Source organism: Petromyzon marinus, chromosome 1 (genome assembly GCF_048934315.1).
Source record: "Petromyzon marinus isolate PM22_M1 ecotype Great Lakes invasive population chromosome 1, UKy_Petmar_22M1.pri1.0, whole genome shotgun sequence".
In the NCBI taxonomy this organism is placed as follows: domain Eukaryota; kingdom Metazoa; phylum Chordata; class Hyperoartia; order Petromyzontiformes; family Petromyzontidae; genus Petromyzon; species Petromyzon marinus.
This window is the reverse complement of record NC_133667.1, coordinates 27,390,186-27,414,010: the sequence shown is the minus strand read 5'-3', so window position 1 is coordinate 27,414,010 and position 23,825 is coordinate 27,390,186. Positions and strand designations below refer to the sequence as shown.

Genomic DNA, 23,825 nt, shown 5'->3' with positions numbered 1-23,825 from the left:
TGTAACAAGAGTGAGAGATAGGTGTATTGTGGTGCCGTGTGTAACAAAGAGTGAGAGATAGGTGTATTGTGGTCCCGTGTGTAACAAGAGTGAGAGATAGGTGTATTTAGTCCCGTGTGTAACAAGAATGAGAGATAGGTGTATTGTGGTCCCGTGTGTAACAAGAGTGAGAGATAGGTGTATTTAGTCCCGTGTGTAACAAGAGAGAGAGATAGGTGTAATGTGGTGCCGTGTGTAACAAGAGTGAGAGATAGGTGTATTGTGGTCCCGTGTGTAACAAGAGTGAGAGATAGGTGTATTTAGTCCCGTGTGTAACAAGAGAGAGAGATAGGTGTATTGTGGTCCCGTGTGTAACAAGAGAGAGAGATAGGTGTATTGTGGTCCCGTGTGTAACAAGAGTGAGAGATAGGTGTATTGTGGTCCCGTGTGTAACAAGAGTGAGAGATAGGTGTATTGTGGTCCCGTGTGTAACAAGAGTGAGAGATAGGTGTATTTAGTCCCGTGTGTAACAAGAGTGAGAGATATGTGTATTGTGGTCCCGTGTGTAACAAGAGTGAGAGATAGGTGTATTTAGTCCCGTGTGTAACAAGAGTGAGAGATAGGTGTATTGTGGTCCCGTGTGTAACAAGAGTGAGAGATAGGTGTATTGTAGTCCCGTGTGTAACAAGAGTGAGAGATAGGTGTATTTAGTCCCGTGTGTAACAAGAGTGAGAGATAGGTGTATTGTGGTCCCGTGTGTAACAAGAGTGAGAGATAGGTGTATTGTGGTCCCGTGTGTAACAAGAGTGAGAGATAGGTGTATTGTGGTCCTCGTGTGTAACAAGAGTGAGAGATAGGTGTATTGTGGTCCCGTGTGTAACAAGAGTGAGAGATAGGTGTATTGTGGTCCCGTGTGTAACAAGAGAGAGAGATAGGTGTATTTAGTCCCGTGTGTAACAAGAGTGAGAGATAGGTGTATTGTGGTCCCGTGTGTAACAAGAGTGAGAGATAGGTGTATTGTAGTCCCGTGTGTAACAAGAGTGAGAGATAGGTGTATTGTGGTCCCGTGTGTAACAAGAGTGAGAGATAGGTGTATTGTGGTCCCGTGTGTAACAAGAGTGAGAGATAGGTGTATTGTAGCCCCCGTGTGTAACAAGAGTGAGAGATAGGTGTATTTAGTCCCGTGTGTAACAAGAGTGTGAGATAGGTGTATTGTGGTCCTCGTGTGTAACAAGAGTGAGAGATAGGTGTATTTAGTCCCGTGTGTAATAAGAGACAGAGATAGGTGTATTGTGGTCCTCGTGTGTAACAAGAGTGAGAGATAGGTGTATTGTGGTCCCGTGTGTAACAAGAGTGAGAGATAGGTGTATTGTGGTGCCGTGTGTAACAAGAGATAGATAGGTGTATTGTGGTGCCGTGTGTAACAAGAGAGAGAGATAGGTGTATTGTGGTCCCGTGTGTAACAAGAGTGAGAGATAGGTGTATTGTGGTCCCGTGTGTACCAAGAGTGAGAGATAGGTGTATTTAGTCCCGTGTGTAACAAGAGAGAGAGATAGGTGTATTTAGTCCCGTGTGTAACAAGAGTGAGAGATAGGTGTATTGTGGTCCCGTGTGTAACAAGAGTGAGAGATAGGTGTATTGTGGTCCTCGTGTGTAACAAGAGTGAGAGATAGGTGTATTTAGTCCCGTGTGTAACAAGAGTGAGATATAGGTGTATTGTGGTGCCGTGTGTAACAAGAGTGAGAGATAGGTGTATTGTGGTCCCGTGTGTAACAAGAGTGAGAGATAGGTGTATTTAGTCCCGTGTGTAACAAGAGTGAGAGATAGGTGTATTGTGGTCCTCGTGTGTAACAAGAGTGAGAGATAGGTGTATTGTGGTCCCGTGTGTAACAAGAGTGAGAGATAGGTGTATTGTGGTCCCGTGTGTAACAAGAGAGAGAGATAGGTGTATTTAGTCCCGTGTGTAACAAGAGTGAGAGATAGGTGTATTGTGGTCCCGTGTGTAACAAGAGTGAGAGATAGGTGTATTGTAGTCCCGTGTGTAACAAGAGTGAGAGATAGGTGTATTGTGGTCCCGTGTGTAACAAGAGTGAGAGATAGGTGTATTGTGGTCCCGTGTGTAACAAGAGTGAGAGATAGGTGTATTGTAGCCCCCGTGTGTAACAAGAGTGAGAGATAGGTGTATTTAGTCCCGTGTGTAACAAGAGTGTGAGATAGGTGTATTGTGGTCCTCGTGTGTAACAAGAGTGAGAGATAGGTGTATTTAGTCCCGTGTGTAACAAGAGAGAGAGATAGGTGTATTGTGGTCCTCGTGTGTAACAAGAGTGAGAGATAGGTGTATTGTGGTCCCATGTGTAACAAGAGTGAGAGATAGGTGTATTGTGGTGCCGTGTGTAACAAGAGAGAGATAGGTGTATTGTGGTGCCGTGTGTAACAAGAGAGAGAGATAGGTGTATTGTGGTCCCGTGTGTAACAAGAGTGAGAGATAGGTGTATTGTGGTCCCGTGTGTACCAAGAGTGAGAGATAGGTGTATTTAGTCCCGTGTGTAACAAGAGAGAGAGATAGGTGTATTTAGTCCCGTGTGTAACAAGAGTGAGAGATAGGTGTATTTAGTCCCGTGTGTAACAAGAGAGAGAGATAGGTGTATTTAGTCCCGTGTGTAACAAGAGTGAGAGATAGGTGTATTGTGGTCCTCGTGTGTAACAAGAGTGAGAGATAGGTGTATTTAGTCCCGTGTGTAACAAGAGTGAGATATAGGTGTATTGTGGTGCCGTGTGTAACAAGAGTGAGAGATAGGTGTATTGTGGTCCCGTGTGTAACAAGAGTGAGAGATAGGTGTATTGTGGTCCCGTGTGTACCAAGAGTGAGAGATAGGTGTATTGTGGTGCCGTGTGTAACAAGAGTGAGAGATAGGTGTATTGTGGTCCCGTGTGTACCAAGAGTGAGAGATAGGTGTATTTAGTCCCGTGTGTAACAAGAGTGAGAGATAGGTGTATTGTGGTCCCGTGTGTAACAAGAGTGAGAGATAGGTGTATTGTGGTCCCGTGTGTACCAAGAGTGAGAGATAGGTGTATTTAGTCCCGTGTGTAACAAGAGTGAGAGATAGGTGTATTGTGGTCCCGTGTGTAACAAGAGTGAGAGATAGGTGTATTGTGGTGCCGTGTGTAACAAGAGTGAGAGATAGGTGTATTTAGTCCCGTGTGTAACAAGAGTGAGAGATAGGTGTATTGTGGTCCCGTGTGTAACAAGAGTGAGAGATAGGTGTATTGTGGTGCCGTGTGTAACAAGAGAGAGATAGGTGTATTGTGGTGCCGTGTGTAACAAGAGTGAGAGTTAGGTGTATTGTGGTCCCGTGTGTAACAAGAGTGAGAGATAGGTGTATTTAGTCCCGTGTGTAACGGTGTTACGTAAATGTAGAATGAACATTGTTGCCTCCTAAATAGTGTCTCTGAATGACTCACTACACGTGTAATTGGCTATATAGTTAAAATAAATCGATTTGCCAACTTCGCCGATTAGCCGACCCGAGGGAGAACATGTGCACGTCCCTCAAACCAACACTGACGTCGAATAAGACTCAGACTATGGCTAAAATTACATGAAAAAAAAAACGCTTAAATTAACTGTGACGTGAGCGCTTACCACGAGAGAGATTGGCCGCTTCCATGATATGACTCCTATGAGACCAGACAGCAGCACCTGTGGGGAAATAAACGCATATTCACAGTGCCATCATCACCTTCATCGTAATCATATTAACCGCTAAGATTCAGCCGTGCTGCTCAATGGTGGAGGCTGTGGGTTTGAGCAACAATGCCAGTACCTCCACGACGACGAACGGGGTTAACGATTGAGCTGAACAGTTTTGGCGCAGTTGAAAAAAAAATCAAATTTATTTTGGAGATGAAAATTAAACATTGCATTGTTCTGTAAAACCAACACATCAATTGACGGGGGTCAATGAGAAAAAGCCACGTGCAAGTTTTGTCGCAAAGTTGGACCTGTGATGACGCGCGTGCAGTTTTTTTTTCTCTCTCCACAACTGATTAACGCCAGCCTTTTAAAGGCCGTAATTCTACAAGTTCACTTCAGATTAGTATCAAATGTGCAGAAGGAAAGGAGCCCCGGGGGTTGTTTTTTTTGTGTCATAAATAAATAAGCAGGGGGATCTGTGTTTTGTGGCTACGGCACCGACGGGAATCAATCCCAACACAACAATCCACTATTGCGGAGGGTGTCAAAGATGGCATGCCATGTCGCCGTGGTGACCATTGGGGAGCGACAGAGGCTGTTGTCAAGGCGTCAAAAGTCTCCCCTGTAACTTGTGGCGGCCACACTCTCAGCGAGCCTCTACATCTCCAAGTGGCACCAGCCAAGCTGGACAGGCTCCACACACAAAAAAAGCAATCCATATATCCTACACCCGGGCAGCAGTGGAGTATGGCCACAGGACAGGGATGCCCAGAGGAGTTGGAGTGGGTGGGGGGCAGAGGTGGGGTGGGTCAGGGCGGGGAAAGGGGAAAAGTGCCACAGCCCAAAAACCCAAAAATGGCCCCACAACACATTTTTGATTTCCTCACCCGGCATTCAGCCCCAGGCCTAAACGGAACCGATGGGCAGCCCTTGGCCCTGGGGCCGCCGGCTCTGCGGTAAGTAAAAAAAAACAACCATATACTTTAATGGGAAGAAGAGTATCTCAGAATACCAGCAGAGGTTGAAAACTCAACGGATTTGCTTGACAAACACCAGAAGTTGAAAATGTCCAGAGAAGACTTACACATTTCTCAGGATAGCCACCTCAAAAAGAGACGCTGTCGCTTGGAAAACCAGGGTAGGTGGCAACTCTATTAGGCCCTGATGCAAAGACTGAAATGCCCCCTCACCCCACCCCCCGTCTGCCTCCCCCCGCTTTGTAGCCAAACACCTGAGACCCTCCAGCTGCATGGGTCACGGTACAGTTGCACCACCTGCACACTCGATGGTTATTACTCCACTGCACTTTTGTAAGTGTTAACGTGGGACACCAGCTGTGGGCGACACCATTACAAGCTGCATTCACACTCGGGCATGAGTTCACAAAGGGGTATTTTGTGAACTGAGCTGAATTTGCACGAACCACATCTTCACACGACTTAGAGAAAAGTCATACTGACACACAATGGCTAAGATCCCCGTTTAGCCTTCGAGATCACAGGGATAAGTGCTGTTAGCAGGCACCTACTAAGGCCAGCATTGGCACGTGGGCACCGCGCCTAGCCACCTGTGTCTCTCTCCAGTGCTGTTTACACAACGCGCAAAATTACTCAATTAAGGCTGAGTCGGAGGCTCAGATGGCCTCTGCCGCTGGCATTTTCTATGTTGGGGAATTAAACCTCGCTCTCCGGAACTGTAGTGTAATGTTCAAAGTGTGCGAACCACACAACGCATAAAGATCCCTATGGGTAGCCGTCTGGAGGTAAGATTCCCACGGTCACTCCCAGCCAAACCTCCCTCCTGTTCCTCTCCACTTGCATAAGGAACATGGAGTTCTGATCGCAGTGTGGTTTTATTGTACAACATCTCATATCTGATCCATCACATGTAAGCCTTGACCAATTAACTGCCCATGCGCAGTGCCCTATTTGTGCATTGGTGTAACTGGTATCGGCTTCCTCCAGGCTTCCTCCAGTCTAAATAAATATTCTGATTCTGTCGTTTTACATGGATGTTAGCAAATGTAACAAAATATCACATACAGTGTCGTATTCTATTCCTTTTCTCGCGCACATTTGCTTATTTACTAAAAGCTGTAAATAATATTCCCGTGTTTAAAAAGCCATTTGCACTTTAGCTTCATCCAATAACCTATTTTGGCAATAGTGGTATGACTGTCATGTGCTATAGATGATCACATACTCAATCTTTTCACATCCGCCAAAACTGCAGTCCATCGAAGAGTGGGACACGCGACGTTGTCCTTTATTTCCTTTGTCTTTTGAACAAGTGATGTTTTTTTCTCCAGAATAATCTCCCCCAAGTGTAAGCTGAGCTTTCTTCCACTGCCCCCCTGCCCTGCCAGCAGATTGCTGTGCAGATATACGCAGCGCAGTCAACATCAGAGAGAATCACACGCAGCAATGTTCTGAAGGTAATAAAGTCGGTTTCCATTCGACGTAACATCGGATGGTTCTCATCTCCTCTTTACAGGGATTGAGCCGGCGGTGGAAATTCCACATTATTATGGAAGGGGGAAAGTATATCCATAAAACAACACCACTGTTGACTTCCACCAAATCGGTCGTCATTGTATTGATCCCAGAGGGATTATGGGCTGAGATTTTGAACTTGCTTCCTTCCAATTTGCGGTTCGATCGTTCTGCAATTGTGCCACCAAGATAGATAATTTCAATATGGTATTCTGCACCGTACCATAAACAAGAGCTGTGGCCTTCACAGTTAACCTTTGGAATAACGTTGAGAGTAAGATAATGAAGGCCTCTGCACACCATGTCGATCGTGGGAGGTCGTTTGACCATACTTCACCGTGCCGGTCATTGCAGGACCCGGTTCAGATATCACTCGGCACCAATGCTATCCACGGCTATTAATCGAACTGACGTTGCCGAGATCAGAGTGCAATACTTTTAGCCACTGCACCCCCCCCAACAATACAAAACAACGACACTGTTCGGTGTAGCATATACAGCGAGTTCGCCAACGTGCTGTAATGTTGAACTTCTTTCGCACCGTACGTAGCCAACCGTGAGATACAGGGGAAGCGCTACAAACTAAACACAGAAAGCAGTTCTAGAGCGATGAGTTTTCAATCGAGATTATTTAAAAGTGCATAGCTCTGGAGGCTTCCTAACATCGCAAGGAAAGGGCGTTGTGGAGAGCGTACGCAACGCAGGTACACAATAATGGCGAGACCTCTGGCGCGACTACATCTTGCTGTAAGGCACTTTTAAAAGGGTTATAATTTGGCACGCAAAGTGGACGCAACCGGCATCTCGATTTTCGTCGATTTCTCCCCGCGCACCTTTGCGCCCTGAGGAGCTCATAAAGCAGAAGGATGTGAGGGCGAGCAAGCCTCCTTATCTTATCCTGTTCACCTACTTCAATATGTATCTTCTTCACACTTAATAAATAGAGACTAGAACACAGCTGCTGGCCAGGACAGTGCCTGCGATAACTCGGTCAAAATCAAATTTTAAAAAAGCCATTACAGATTTCATTATCAGTTGTAATCAGTGCTGCTGCTGCTGTTCCACAGGTCTTGCCGCGGTGACAAGAACTACCGGGTCCTAGGCTTTAGTGAAATGGGCGGAGGGGGGAATCAAAACAAAAGGCAAAAATGAAAAGACAGGAGAGAAAAAACGAAGAGGGATTTCATTCTGATACATTATTGCACTGCGCTGCCATCGATCATACATATCACAGGCAGCACTGTAGGGCAGACTTATTGAAAAAACCGTAGGCTCAGCTGGCTTTGTACACACGCGCACCTGCACATCCGATCCATCACTCGGCGAGACACAAACGGCGATTGATTTCGGGACGTCGTGTGTGCCAGCGAGGCAAAGCTCTGGTTAAAAAACGTCGGGTAAAATGTTAACGAAAAGGGATTGGGGTGCAAGTTTTTAAAAAATATATATATTTTTTTTTATATTACACGCTTGGGGAAATTGATACGAACACATTTTTTTTATTATTTTACTTATTTAATTGTCTTTGACGACACCACCCGCAAATTCTTCCGATATCATATTTTGGAAGCCAAGCAGAGTTAAGCCCGGGGCGTGTTCTGTATGCGTGACCACCAATGCACAAAACAGGGACTGCGGGCTGCTGTGGAGCTACATTGTCAGCAACGAGTAGCGCAGTGAAATCCATCGTTGTACTCAACTCTGCTCCCACGTCCATGCTCCCCGCCTTCACCAACCCACGCTGACCAGCGTGGTGAAGTATGGTGAAATAACCGCCACGACCCACACACTGTGATGCGGCTCTCATCCACCAGTATGTTAAAAGGGATATACATGTTCTCACATGAATGCGATTAGTCAGTGCTCTACTATTACTCTGACACATTACAATTGTATGAAAGCGGTCAAGCGTCTCTCTGTACCAAATGAGCAATGAGATTGTCATTACCATAAGCTGTCCTGGTCCAGTGGTGGAAATTCCACATTAGCCTGGCATGAAATCCAGCCTCTCCACAGGACGAAAGCCACTGTTGACTTCCCAAAAAGTGGTAGCGATTTTAAACACCCCAAAGAAATGTAAATAAAGTCGACTTTCAACCAGAATTTGAACTCCATCGCGAGTCAAGTGCCCAAACCACAGTGCCACACAACAGGATATTTAATTACATGAATGTCAGATGATATCGTGTTCAGCTTAACAGCTGGTAACAATTTGTCTTCGACATTGAATAGCTGCTGATTTCTTTTTGCCAACTCCCACAACAGTGTTTAGTTAAATAAACAACGTCGCGGTGATAGCAATCACAGCCATACGCGATAGGCACTATATATATTTATCCTTGAGAAGTCACGTAAAATCGCACCCGCAGCGCAACTGCGATCCTTTCATTATTTTGAACGCCTCTGTGAAGTCAAGAGTCTTTTTGGGCAGCGTTTATTTAGCAAAGGCGTTATACAATACATGATACATCCATTGCAGATGTATCCTTTGCGGGTTAAAACAAATGTAAAGGTTGAAGCCCTAAAATGTCTTGCTCATGCCACTGCTGGTGGAAGGGCCTCCCACCAGAGCAGGGGTCGCGACCCTGTCGCTCCGGAGCCGCGTGTGGCTCTTTAAGGACTACAGTGCAGCTCTTGAAATATTGATTTGTTTTTTTACCGAATTCGAAAAAAATGGCTCTTGTTATTTTGGTTGCTGAACCCTGGGCCATGGGAGTCCAGTTCACCATAGGAGTCCAGTTTACCATGGGAGTCCAGTTTACGATGGGAGTCCAGTTTACGATGGGAGTCCAGTTTACCATGGGAGTCCAGTTCACCATGGGAGTCCAGTTCACCATGGAAGTCCAGTTTACCATGGGAGTCCAGTTTAGCATGGGAGTCCAGTTCATCATGGAAGTCCAGTTTACCATGGGAGTCCAGTTTACCATGGGAGTCCAGTTTACCATGGGAGTCCAGTTCACCATGGAAGTCCAGTTTACCATGGGAGTCCAGTTTACCATGGGAGTGCAGTTTACCATGGGAGTCTACTACACCATGGGAGTCCAGTTCACCATGGGAGTCCAGTTCACCATGGGAGTCCAGTTCACCATGGGAGTCCACTACACCATGGGAGTCCAGTTCACCATGGGAGTCCAGTTCACCATGGAAGTCCAGTTTACCATGGGAGTCCAGTTTACCATGGGAGTCCAGTTCACCATGGGAGTCCAGTTTACCATGGGAGTCCAGTTTACCATGGGAGTCCAGTTTACCATGGGAGTCTACTACACCATGGGAGTCCAGTTCACCATGGGAGTCCAGTTCACCATGGGAGTCAAGTTCACCATGGGAGTCCACTACACCATGGGAGTCCAGTTCACCATGGAAGTCCAGTTTACCATGGGAGTCCAGTTTACCATGGGAGTCCACTACACCATGGGAGTCCACTACACCATGGGAGTCCAGTTCACCATGGGAGTCAAGTTCACCATGGGAGTCCAGTTTACCATGGGAGTCTACTACACCATGGGAGTCCAGTTCACCATTGGAGTCCAGTTCACAATGGGAGTCAAGTTCACCATGGGAGTCCACTACACCATGGGAGTCCAGTTCACCATGGAAGTCCAGTTTACCATGGGAGTCCAGTTTACCATGGGAGTCCAGTTCACCATGGGAGTCTACTACACCATGGGAGTCCAGTTCACCATGGGAGTCCAGTTTACCATGGGAGTCCAGTTCACCATGGGAGTCCAGTTCACCATGGGAGTCAAGTTCACCATGGGAGTCCACTACACCATTGGAGTCCAGTTCACCATGGGAGTCCAGTTCACCATGGGAGTCCAGTTCACCATGGGAGTGCAGTTTACCACGGGCAATGGTCAGCAACTGGTGGCTCTGGAGCAGCATGCGGCTCTTTAAGGACTGCTTCTTGACGTTATTTATTAAGGACCGTCTCGTATTCACCACGTGAATTGTGGCTCTTGAAATAGTGTTTTACCGAATTCGAAACAAATGGCCCTTCTTGTTGTTTTGGTTGCGACCTCTTTACGAGAGGGAGCTCTAGAGAGCTTCATTCGAGGGTAGTTTGGCCTACTCTTCCAGGGCCCGCCAGACGTGTCTAAAGAAGTGGGACTTAGCCACACATCACCCCCACCAAATGCAACCTGCCCATCAACTCACTGTGGTGTACCCGTTCATACTGCTGGGTGGAGAGGGGATTTTTAAAAAAATGCCAGAGCACTCTGAATCGCAAGTCCAGCGTGCCAACTGTTACATCACGGCAGCATCGCACGTCATTATTAAGAGCAAGCAAATGAAACCATATGTCAAAAGCAGAAATCTTGTAGTTTTATTCTGGGCGATAAGCCGGATTATAGAAGCACTCCTGTAATCCAGAGCTTTGGACACAAGGATCTGTGGATCCCACAAACACCGCCATCATCATCGTATATGACAAGCCGCACGCCAAGATATTGTACAAATATTTGAAGCAGGATGTGACACAGTACCAGACTGCCTGAGTTCAATTCCTGGCCATAGCTAACGAGTCCTGGTTTCCTACCCCTTCAACAACCCAGTACTGAATACCACTATCAACACGGCACAGGGAAGCCTTCATCCAGCAGTGAATTGCCAAAGGTTTACGGAACCAACAGTATTATGGTTACCAGTCTCAATATAGGATAGCCACCGATAACCTTCCGCAAAGCAGAATGCATTTAACATGCCCTGGAGGGTGGAGGATATGTTGAGTCGATCCCCGACTGGAATTTTAACTCGGAACTTTCTGCTGGTGCTAGATCCCCGTCCACCACCGGGAAGCAACAACACAGGCGAAGCTGGCGTGCCCACGAAGGAACGACCACCCCCACCATGCCTATCATGCATTTTATTGTGACCATCACATTGGATGCACTAATGCTCTTAGCCCTATCCCAAGACAAAGATCCCACCGTATAGCATGTAACAGACGATTGGGGCAAGTGCTGTTAGCGAGCACCTATGAAGGTCGGCACGGCGCACGAGGGGGTGGGTGGCCAGCACCACGCCGACCGCCTTTGTCTCCCCAGTGGCGATGTTTACACACCGCACCAGGTACTCATTTGAGGCTGAGTCGACCTAGGGGAGTCCCAGGACTGTTTCAGATAATTGTCACTGGTATTGGTGGCCGTGAGCCGGAATCGACCTCGGTCTGCCGGGTTCGACCGCTCCCCACTCAGCACTGTGCACCACCACCATCACGACCACTACCACCACCACCACCACACAGGCTCGGGCAATCTTCTCATAAGCCACCAAGGCGGTGGCCGGGCCCAGAAAATTAATAACGAACGAACGGAGAAGAACAAAAATCCCTCACGCTGCAACAAAGCACCTTGGGTCATGGAATCAGGCCCAGTGCGTCTGGATTGGGGTTGCACTCTGCCATTAGCCCTCCACACCACACAGGCTCCCTCCTCCTCTGCGGTAATAAACGTCTATAAATACCCGCCAAGCTCCCTTTCCCCTCCCCTCTTCCTCTGCCGAAGCAACATCCCACTCTCATTACCCTCCACGGCAGGCCCCGTGCCAGGGTTTCACAAAGGGCCTGCCCCCTCCCCTCCCCGAAGCAACCACGGCACATCTGGCTCCGATTGCGGCACCGCTCAGCCACCCGGTCTTGGTTCCCCCACGTTAAATGGTGAAAAAAACGAAAACCCGACCCCCCAAAAAAACGACAAAGCGAAACATTGCTGCTGCTGCGTAAGCGTCGTCGTGATTCTCTTAAGCAAAACGTTTTGATTTGTTTTTTTTTTGTGAGAGATTTGTTGTTTTTTTAGAGGGGGTGGGTGGGTGGTAGAGGGTGGGACATCCGACGGCACGGAATCATTGCACGGCATTTTAGTTTCGCCACACACTGCCTGATAACGTGCAGGTGTTCAGATCAAGGAGTTGGCGGCGTGCGAATGAGACAGGTGGGAAGAGAAATCTTAAGTATAATCAGTGCCCGCCGGGCAATTATCCTTGTCATGTTACACATTTAGCGAAGTGCGTTTGTATTTATTTATTACTTCGCTATTGCTGAGCCATAAACGCAACGTCGTCCGTATCATTACAACGTGTTGTTTCAACCACTGGTGACCATTAAACTGTTTGATGAAACGTAGTCTTTATAAAACATGCGTAACGTTCACTTAAAGGGCTGACCGACGATGGCTCGCCAATTGGTGCATTGTGTGGAATAACCCAGCCTCTTTCGAGGATCGCATATCCCGTACAGTGAGAAATCCTGAGCGATCAATTGTGCCTTTGACCAAATCGCGCTTCATTCTCGCCAGATCTCAGAAGCTCAGCGGGATGGACGCATAATTGTTTACATTACACAAGTAAACAAACCGAGCAATACCAATACACATGCGCCATAAATCCAGCAAAGCATATCGTGTTTTTTTTGCTCCTCCCCATGTAAGCGTCTTATTAAACACAGAACGCTCAGGAGAAAGAAAAATCAAGCTGTTTCCTGACTGCCTGGAAATATACCCCCTGCTGGGTTTAATTACAGGCACTCGTTTTGCCATCGCACTCTTCCGCCCCCGTACGCACCCTGCACGCTACTGTTTGCTTCTGAACGAGGGCCCCGCTTCTCCACGCCCTGTGTGGCATCATGTCCTCCTACTCGATCATGCTGCTCCTGCAAGTTGGCTTTTCACGACTGCGCTGTACAGCTCTCTCCGCTGTGTGTTCTTGTTTGTTTTGCGCGGTACGTGCCGCGTGTCGTTGGGCACGACGCCTCTGCTCGTTCAGCATGACGTTTCCCGACGTTCCGTTGCGCGAACTGAAGGAAGCTCCCAGGCGACACGAGGCTCCCGGGCAGAATACGTGGAGCAAAACGTCGGACAACGTGCCGAGCCAGCACACGGTACGACCGGACAACACGTGGGAGAGCCACGTGGTGGTGCTGCTGGATGCGAGGTGGCTTCATCCCAAAATCCGGCTGCTCGTCACCTCTCGGTGGTGGTTTGCTCGTCCGCGTCCCGCGGGAGATGGCTTCATGGCGACTGTGCAAGTCTTGTAATTGAATCCTCGTGCCCGAGGAGTGTTTAATTGACTCTTGAGTGAATAATTCACTGCTGAAATGGAGCGCCTAAGTGATGTTTTGTATTGAAATGAAGAAATGTAATAATCGGCAGCACGTTGTCAATGCAATGCTGGATCAAAGCCTGCACACAGCCGAGTTGGTCGTGGAGGTTGTTTGACCATACTTCACCACCTGCTAAGTGGTGGTTGATCAAAAGGGGGGGGGGGTGGGCATTACTGATGTTAGCTGTGGCTAGGAATCAAAAGTTTGGTGGTTGGGTATGCCGATTTAGGTCTATGGTGTATAAACTATTCAGTCTACTTACAAATTACGTCCTATAAAGGTCTGCTCGTTTCTCTATTTAGATGTGGACTTATACAAAGCAGATATTTGTTTCCATCGGTAGTAATGGTGGAAACAGCGGTTGACAATTGGAAACTTGCAGGTACAAAACCCCGAATTGGTGGGTGGGCTTGATCTGACATCCGATCGCCTCCAGGGTCCATTAAAAAAAAAACTGCTACATGAGAATCTTCTTTGGTTCTTTCGGTAAAGTCACGTAGAATGAGAATAAAATAATAAATTGATAAAATAAAATAACACAATAATATTCTCACGACGTTTCGGCCACAACACAAGCGGCCTTCATCAGGTGAAGGGAGCGAGACTGTCTGGTAGGACAGCGCTGGAGTGAGAGAGCCACGTTCAGATCACGGCTTTTAAGCTGTGTGAGAGGAACAAAGAGCCTTGACGAAGGAATTAGCATAAAATTTAGCATTGAAAAGGCTGAATGATTAGCTTGTGACTGGTCACAGAAATAGCTATGTTAAAAGTTAAAGCATACACATCCGCAGAGGCACCCAAATTTGCTACATGAGAAGTTAACCGTGGTTCTATAGAGAGGACTGCCCTCCCCCACCATGGTAATGTGGAATTTCCACCACTGGCTCAGACGTGAGCACAACCCATGCTCGTGTTTGCATGGTGACAGATTTTGCCCTTTTTAATTATGATGATTGAAAATGCGCACTCTCACACATTGTTTCAAATTTATGCCACTCACGTTTGGATTGTCTCGTCGGCTCATTTGTGTCACACTTAAATTTATCGCACTTTTGCAAGATTCACTCAAAAGCTCTTCAGTTCAAGAAATCAGTTTGACTTAAGTGTTCGTATTTTAGCGATTCAATCTATTATGTTGTATTCCTCATACATCGCTGTCCCCTTTGCGAGTAGCCGAACATGACATTGATGCTTCACGGAATGTTACGTTTTCGTTCTTGAATTGGTTTCATCAATGTCATCGCAAGCCATTGTCCATCCACTACTGGCTAAAGGCCTCACGCCACCGTCCATCGCAGTCCGGTGCTGCTACCATCAATCTCTCTCCTGCACACGAAATCCGATCTCATCGCTCCATCTCCGCAGTGGTTACCCTCTGTCAACGTGTTTCCCGCCTCTGGCCGATGTCTCTGTCACCAATGTTGTCTCGCGTTTAACTAAATCCAAGCCATGTTTTTCTGGTTTATTGTTGAAACTTTATGACCCGTTGCAACGATGATGATAAAGACAGCACAAGCAGCATTGGGTACTCACAGCATAACAGCTCCCCGGACTGATGTTATGGTATTGAATAATCCAATTAGCATTTTTCAAAATATGACTCGCGCAGTAAAAAAAAAACCCACAATTGTATAATAATTATATATTCACTGCATAGTTTTCGCGGTTCCGCCTGTTTCGCTTTCCGATGTTTTTGGGTTGAATATTCAGTTCCTGATAGGCTCCCGGCAGATGGAGCAAAACGTCAGACAGTGTGCCGAACAACACACCCAACGGTCCAAGAAGACACATCGGAGAACTGTTTTTGTGCTCGGCTCTACCATATGGTTCCAGATTTTTTTTCCCTTTCTGCCCATACTGCCAAAAAATGGGGGAGAGATGAATTCTTCAAGCGTGTGACGTTCGGAGCATCCTCCTCTTTGTCCGAGAAACGTTCCGATCCCTTTGGGCGACATGCGTGTTCTTCCGCGATACAAACCAAGTGCGTGTTTAGCAAAAAAAAAATCCTCGAATTTAAACGATGTATGGTACACATCGTTGGCAGTGACCGTCCATATATTGCAACTACAATAACAAAAATCCAACAAGCAGCTGATATACGCCTTCGCGGTAAATCTCTACAACAAGTTCATCACGACGATGATCCGGCGCGAGACAAGACCCACGCACGGTTAATGTAACGCGTAAAAGTGCCACTGAATGGAGCATCTGTTATGGGGCCACACAAAGAACCGGGGCGCCTTCGACGGAGGAGGAGGCAGGGTGGGGACGGAGTGTGGGGGGGAGGGACCTCAGCGATTAACTCGGCGTTGGGAAACAACGGTACCCCCACACCCCCCCCCCCAAAACCACACTCCTCTATCAGGGAGGCCCCCCCCCCCACCCCCTTTCTCTTCCCAACCCAGCCACCGCTGTTTCAGGGGCCAATCCGTTTAGTAGGTACGCAACAATCTGTCAAAACTTGACCCCTCCCTGTACACACGAGGTACTTTTAACACAAATCCCCCAAACTGCGTACAAACGCTTGACCCCCCCCCCCTCCCGAATCCTATAGAACGGCCGATATTTAATCCACGCAGAAACGATCAAGGAGTAATCATATGAACTTGTTCAAGCAAACAGATATTCCACCGCCAGACTATCTAACTCATTTGAAGGCCAGACAAATTATTATCGAGGCTTCACCCCCTCGCCCCCCCCCGTTTCCTATGCGTACGTACATAGTCAGTAGACCCCCCCCCCCATACGCAAGCGTACGCATTTGGGTTAACCCCCACTCCCCCCTCAATGCGTACGGACTGAATGATGGCCCCTCAGAAGAAGGAGCGTGATTGGGGAGTAGACGCCTCCCCCACCTCCACCCCCAAAGACAAAGCTCCCACGTGTAGCCTGAACAGACTGTCGGGGCAAGTGCTGTTAGCGAGCAGCACCTATATAAAGGCCGGCACGGCACACGAGGGGGTGGGTGGCCAAAACCACGCTCGGCCGCCTTTGTCTCCCCAGTGGCGATCTTTACACATCGCACGGGGTACTCATTTGAGGCCGAGTCGACCTAGGGGAGGCCCAGGACCGGTTCATATAATCGTCACCGGGTGTTTGCCATGAGCGGGAAACGAACCCGGGTCGCCAGGTTCGTAGCGCAACATAACGCTAACCGCTCACCACCACCACCACCCTCCTTCCCCCCTTCATCTGCAGCAGAGGTCCCACCGCCGCCCCAGGGCAACCGGCTCCCCCCCCCCGACCAGCGGAGCTCGCCACGGGGAGGTCACGAATGAAATCCCCGTCCGGTCGCGGCAGCCCAGGAAACTCGGCGCAGAGAGCCGCTCGTGGCCCCCCACAGCTCACTAAATGATCCTTATGGCGGTACCCCGGGGTAACAAATAATACAAAACTGGCCGAGGCAATGAAATATTTTATTTCAGGGACACTATTTTTTTTTCCAGGGGTGTTAGTTCACTCCGCGACTGGGGTACCAATCAATCCGAAATCAGTGCCACTCCGCGATGTCGAAACGCCAAACATTATAGCATTAAAAAAAAATCCGTTACCGCAAAAATTCAACTTTGAATAGTTGCATCGTGTACAGCCATAAGGTTCAAATGACGCTAAATTACCGGGCACTTACAAGAAAACTTGAAGGGGCGATTTTTCTTTGTTTTGTTTTTGGGGGTTTTTTAAGACGTGGCTGTTTTGTTGTTGTTGTTGCTGCTGTGCGAGCTTGCAAAGCGGTTCAATTAACCACTTTTGCAAGGCGCAAAATGTAATTACGGTATCTGTTGTTGTGTACGTGCCACGGATTGCGCGCTGCTGTCATTAATGACGCTGTGCTTGGTGCACAAACAGGAAAATAGATCAAAGTGAAACGATGACGGACAAACTGGATCATGGGCTATTCGGGGAGCGATGATGTAGCACCGGCGAATGACCAAGTGACACTCAATGCACCCGATCCCGACATCTCTCAGAAGATAAGCAGGTTTAAGACTAATAAGTGCTTGGATGGGCGGCCACATCCGTACCATGGGTGTTGTAGGCTGTGCGTGTGTAGGCTGCAGATGGCAATGCAATTGTTGTACTGTACTCTGCTTCCACGTCTATGCTCACCGCCTTCACCAACCCGCGCCTGGCCTGCGTGATGAAGTATGGTGAAATAACCACCATGATCCACACGGTATAGGCAGGTCCTCATCCAGCAGTGGATTGACAAATGGCTGTTGCTCGCGCATGAATTGGCACCGGCTATTTTCCTAAAACTGGCAGATGCAGTGCTACAGCTGCTTTTAAAATGGACCAGAGCTGCAGGATGCAAGCAGACAGACACTCTCACACACGGCATATGGACAATGATAAATCAGGCATATGCCTCGACCCGGAGGTCAGCCACCACCACTGCTCTGCCTAGCGCCCAATAAATCACACACCTTGTGTACATACACATCGCCCATTTTAAGCAGTGCGACTGATCGTGGAAAGCAGTGCAGCCAACAAACCGCTCGTCTTTATCGCAGCATAATGACATCTTGTTTTAATAATTTTAAAGGTAGATTGCAGAGTACTGCGTATAAAGTTTCTACGTATAGATGGGACACAGCCGCCGTGTAATGGTGAGCACACCGGGCATGAAATCCAGAGGTCGCCGATTGGATTCGATCTCCCGGCATAGCAGTTGAAATTTCTTAAACCTCCAACGCCTCTGTCTTCCCAGCAGTATAAGTAGCTACACTACTTATACTGCTGGGTGGACAGAGGCGTAGCTACACCATCGGTTAGTCGATGAAAAGAGTGTCCTGCTCCCACCTCTTCCAATTTTGTCTGACCAGCGTGGAAGAGTAGGCCAAATACCCTCTTGTACATGGACTCTATAGAACCTCTTCTAGTGGAGATAATTCAACCAGCAGTTGCATGAGCAAGCAATTGCAGGGCTGCGCCCTTACTTTATACAGTACAGTATATACACGTCCGTATCTACGCTAGCGTGCATGCTTATACAGCACACGATCACGATCCTCCAAAGAGCCACATACTGGGATATTCCATTGAAATACATTTTCTATTTTGAAATGAATATCGGAGAAATTGTATTAATATGGGGGTCAGACAATGTCACTTAGGTGTTGGTAAATAAAAAAATTCACAAATTGGGCTATGACACAGGCACGTACATTGGGCTATACCCTTCCAGCAAGTTATGTTTACGTGGTCTTGACCAGCAGATCAAATGCTCTCGTAAGTATTCCTCTACAGAAATTACCAGGCGACCGTGAGAATCGAACTGTGGATTCGGTGAAAACTGGTTCGGTGACAAATGGCCAGATGGTTATAAATGTATTCACATTCACCAAGACAAACAGCCTCTCATGATTTATTTAAACCCACGACATATTTCATGCACGCATGCTTAAGAATAGACAATATATAATTCCACCAGTTTATTAAAATACTTTGCTGAAATTTAAATTGAGAGCTTGAAATGCAATACACGATGCTGTCCGTGCATACACAAAATGTATTACTGAGCGTTTGTGAAAAAAAAAAGTTCCGTACTCTCTCTTTGTCGCAAGAGCAAACCCCACCACTTTGCAATAACGATGACGCATTCGGTCGACTTTGACGAATGGCACATTAGTGTCGAGCCTTCTGTCAAAAGAAAGAGCTTGACGCACATTCATGCCAAAAGTTACATTCAATTATGAATCCCCAAGGGTTGACATTTTACATTTCAAGCGTACACGTTAAAAAAAAAAATCCACGGGATGGGTCATTTCATTGTTTTTTTTCCATTTTATCATTTGTAGAATATACAATTTAAGACGCACACGGCGCTTGCACCATCTCCGTAGAGAATACAACACCCGGGCCTTTTGTTCTGCAGAGACCAGGACCAGGGTGAGATTTGTGGTCAGGAAATGGGACCCTCTGCTGCGAACATAAACAACGGTGCAGCTCTTCCTTTGTGTCAGCGGCAGCGGCAGCAGCAGCAGCAGCAGCCAAAAAACCTCTGGATAGGGCCCAGTGCCAGGCTCTGAGCATGAACAAGCAACAGTCCCACTGTGCCCGACCCACCGTGAAAGCACGCGTGATATTTTAAAGGGTTTCGGATGAAACAACGCTTGACAGATGCTATTTTAGTGGTATGTTTTTACAGCATTGCGATGAAATAAAAGTTAGAGAGAGAAAATAACAAAAAATCGAATGCTTTCGTTGAATTTTAAAGCTGATTTTTTTTTTTGTTCACGTCCATTGGACGTGATGTTACCGAAGGCACAAAGACGAGTTTTTGCCATCAGACCACGAAAGGTTTTGCTCATCCACAAATAAATAGGGCATGCTTACCCGCCAACAGAACGCGTTGTTTGTTGGTTCAGTGGTGGAGCATTTTCGTTAAGACACACAAAGACAAACCAAAATTCCTCGGACACATACCAGAATCTTTTCACAGAGCGAGCATATATGTCTCGGCAAACAGCTACGAAAATAAGGCTGCGGTGGAGCTGTACTATTTTCTGTGATGGATGGCTCAGCTGGTTAAAAAGGCCAGCCTCCCACAAGGAAACTGGAAATAATGTGTGCCGGGAATGCCAGAATTGCACACACTTGAGTTCAGACCCTATCTGAGAGACAGCAACCCAGCTCCCTGTGAAAATGCCTCTTGCCCACCCCAAACCGTACCGCCCCTAATTTTAACGAAGGGAGTGCTCTTTTTGAAGTAATATGATAGCCAGCTTTGATCCGGAAGATTACAGCACACACACACAGCACACACACGTCAAGCAGTGAAGGAAGGTGGCGGACACACGCACTTGCCTGAGAATGCGTGCAAAGTTTTGCAAACAGTCAGCGAGTTCCATTAAAACCTGCACCTTGACCGGTGATGACACGAAGTCGAGGTGGGGGGGGGGTACAGAAAGAATACTCACAGTCACTGCAATGTCAAACTATTCCACAAATGTTGAAAGGACCCATTCTTTCCCGAAAGCATCTTATAATCTAATGACATCACCAAGCACCGAACTGCTGATACAAAGCAATTAACAGAAGTGTTCAAAACTGTTGTGTGTTTTTTTAAAGGTTTCTCAAACTGTCAAATGATTTTAGCCAATTACGTCCATTAATTATTTATCCTCCTCTTCAGATGTCTTACCCTCTTTACAGAGCAACTCAATTCCCCCGGAACATTGCAAGAGTTCAACGATACGTTCCCGGCTTAATGTAATTGAATTGACAAGACCACTTCGAGTGCGCTTTACGTAATTGCGTGGCTTGCGCACGCCAGGCCAGGCAGCAGCAGGAACTTTGTGCGCTTTTATTGCCTCTAATACGCAACGTCAACCGATTACGAATTCCACCGCTTGAAACAAGGCTGCTAGACATTACATTCACACGTACAACCGTTATGTGTTTTCCACCCACAACATATACAAAGTGTCCCATATCTTCCAGAGACGTCTGCCCAGCGTGGGAGAATAGACCAAATGCCCCTTCCGTAGAGGGACTGTACAACAACTCCTATACTTCTCGTTGTGGGAGACCCCCTTCTGCCGGCAGTGGGGTTTAAGCAACCAATTTGCACTTTTCCCTTCATCCGCCAATAAGAAAGAACAACAACTGTCTACTTTCCTGCACGTATTTTCGTTTCCTGCGAATCACGCATAGTAAACGACATTCATCAACTCTGGGGGACGTGGTTTTGAAAAAAAAAGAATAACCCCCCTTGATGTGGGAAATGCTGGGAAGTACAACGCCCTGTTTGTTTTGCTGTTGATCCGGTGTTGATCCCGGCCAAGAAGGCGCACACGGTGGTTGCCGGCTAAAGAAACGCCATGCGACCTCACACCGCCATCTGTTCAAACAAACTGCGTCTCCTAGTGGGGGGCAGCTTGCTAAGGAACCTGGTCCACTTGATTTGCTCGTTACCAGCGGTACAGTGGGTTACCTTCGATTGGCACGGTTGGCTACGTACGGTGCGAACGAAGTTCAACGTAGCGCACGTACACAGCTGACTGAAGCCTCCACTCAAGTCGGTGCGCCGCTTGATGGGCTAATAAAAAAAAGCCACGTTCCAAATAGTTTTATTTTTAAAGGTAACACCACCATGATCGTTTTTGTCTTTACTTTTCGGGAAGAAAAAAAAAGATCAGTTTCCCTACAGGTTCATTTTCGGTTAATTCTTAATCGATGCTGAAAATGACTGGCCTCATTTTTTTTATTTAAAAAAATGATATTTCTGCGGTTTTATTGTTCAATTGCCAATGACCAAGTTATCCAATATGTGCAGTCTCCAAACTCCCAGTCACCTCATCTCACTGGCCTCCATCTCTGAAGAAAGGCCATTGAACAAACTGAGTGTCATCATACGTCGTTTTTTCATCTTAAGGGCAGTATCATCGACGAATGTGTTGAAGTGTTGTGAGTAAATAAGTGTTAGTTTTTCCCAAAGACAATAATAACACAAAAAAACCCAAGGCTTAGAGGCAACCTTTAACGACTGCGTGAATCTCAGCGCATAATTTAGCGGTAAAGTGAAAAAACATACAGTGGTAAATGCATGCCAATGTTTTTTTTTAAAGTTAGTTGCGAATGACCGGCAGGATAACATCATAAGCCTGTATAATAGCCAAGGGACGTGGCTCTGTGCAATTCTGTTCAGCAGCTGGGGATCTTCCCGTTAAGAGGAAGAACGTGGCATGTTCCATGACAACAAAGCCATTACTTTCGTCAATTTTAAGGAGGGGGAATATGCATTGCATCTCACTTTGTAAGGAACATACTTTGTTAAGATCAGTGACCTTGCCAACATTAATAGTTGTAACAACAACAAAAATCTGACAATTTGTGGCTGTGGTCATTTGTTATCACTACCCACTTAAGATGCGGGACTGTCTCAAGCTGGCATTTTTAAACAATGTTGAGCTGAGCATGTTTAAAGGGAATATAAAATAATGGTTGTATAAATTCAAGCATATTTACAATTCGTGAAGCTGTAACGCGTGCATGCGAGGCGACGACAAGCGTATTGCGTAACATTATCGCGGCAAAGTAAAATAAGCCCCATTATTTATGAATCAAAGAGCAGAACTAAGGAGATGGGGAAATGTGAAGTGAAAAAGCTCATTAATATTTAAAGGCAGCATTTATGTGCTTTGAACGTCTTCGACGAAGCGGCGCGTGGCAAGCGCCTCGTCGTCATTTAATCAAGCAGCTCCAACAGGCGATTAGGGTGGGAATGGTTGCAATGATTTCATGTCCGAGTACAGGTACCTGCGCTGTTACAGAGTCACTCCTCAGAGTGCCCTTCCAGCGAGGAATCGCTGTGACGTGGGAAAAATCACCGAGAGGACTCGTACGGACGTCAGCGTTTCGTAAACGAAACGCCACTAAATGCATTCGCAACCACGCAATGTGAAACGTATTCTTTTCAATTCTAAACAGGATGTTACGACGGCCGTCAAGCGCCAGCGTTGACAAATTGTTACGGATTGGAATGTCCGGATGTCTTGAGGAAGGTTAATTCTGTTTGCGAAAAGTAGGGAAAGTAATGTTATATCCAATTTCATGGTTTCATTAAAGCCGGACGCGTGCTGTGAAAAAAGAGGAAATATAATGAGTGGGAAGTTCTCTGCAATGGCAGCCGCATTAGTTTCATACTTTAATTATCAGCGCAGTTGCTAGGAACTTACCATTGAAGGCAGATATTGTATTTATGTTAATGTAAAAGGAGCAGCATCTGGTGAGTTTAACGAGAATTGCGTTCTTCGCAATACTTCACGTATTTGTTTGTATTATGGGTCATGACCAAAGCTGTTGGTGTCACCACACCTCACCAAACGCCAGATCCCGCAGCTGATGCACAGCAGTTAAGTTCATTTCGTTTCACCGTGTGATAACTCAAGAGACCAGGATCGTCTAATTTTTAAAAGTGACCTCGCGCATTACTCTGCTAGAAGGGGGCGATAGTTACCAATGTATAATTGTAATTTAGCAGTATATTTATTTATTTCGAAATTGTGCACCCATGAATTCGCAGGCGATTGTGTGCTGGTGTCAGGGTCCAAATGTGCCAAAATTGAACGTCCACTGCGGGAGCTGACGGCATGTGTTGCTATGGTTACTCCACCTGCAATTATAATCAGTGGCGGTCAGACACAAAAGATGAAGCTCTGCAACAAGCAATGAATGCCCTACCGCTAGGCCACGTCACCATCCCAATACGCATGGACACATGCTAAACTTCTTTCGCACCGTACGTAGCCAAACGTGCGAATCGGAGGTCTGGGGAAGGAGAACAAACTAAACACAAAAAGCAGTTCTAAAGAAATGAGTTTTCAATTTTGGATTCCTGATATCGGAAGGAAGAGCGTTCCAGACGACCGCAAAGGCGTATCTGAAAGCGTGCGATGCAGTGACCGTCTTTGTTCAAAAATAGACACATGACCTCTGAGATCTGCGCTAAATCTATTTCCACAATCTGCCTTTAGGCCTTCCCCACGGTTGATGGACCCCAGCGAGACCATTCCAATGACGATCTTTGGAGCCGGCCCTCTTCTATCCTACACACGTGGCA

At 46.9% G+C, this 23,825-nt stretch overlaps 1 protein-coding gene across 3 annotated transcripts in view; it reads right to left on the bottom strand.

Annotated features, from left to right (window-relative positions):
• The window catches only part of LOC116941764 (uncharacterized), a 78,598-nt gene that overhangs the window by 36,457 nt on the left and 18,316 nt on the right, over positions 1–23,825 (bottom strand). For 2 of the 3 annotated variants that reach the window (XM_076066452.1, XM_032953140.2), the window contains exon 2: positions 3,623–3,679. The exons of the other annotated variant lie outside the window; for it this stretch is intronic. In XM_076066452.1, coding sequence (XP_075922567.1) covers positions 3,623–3,679 — 57 coding nt within the window. The remainder of the gene's footprint in view (positions 1–3,622; positions 3,680–23,825) is intronic. 3 annotated transcript variants of the gene reach the window in all.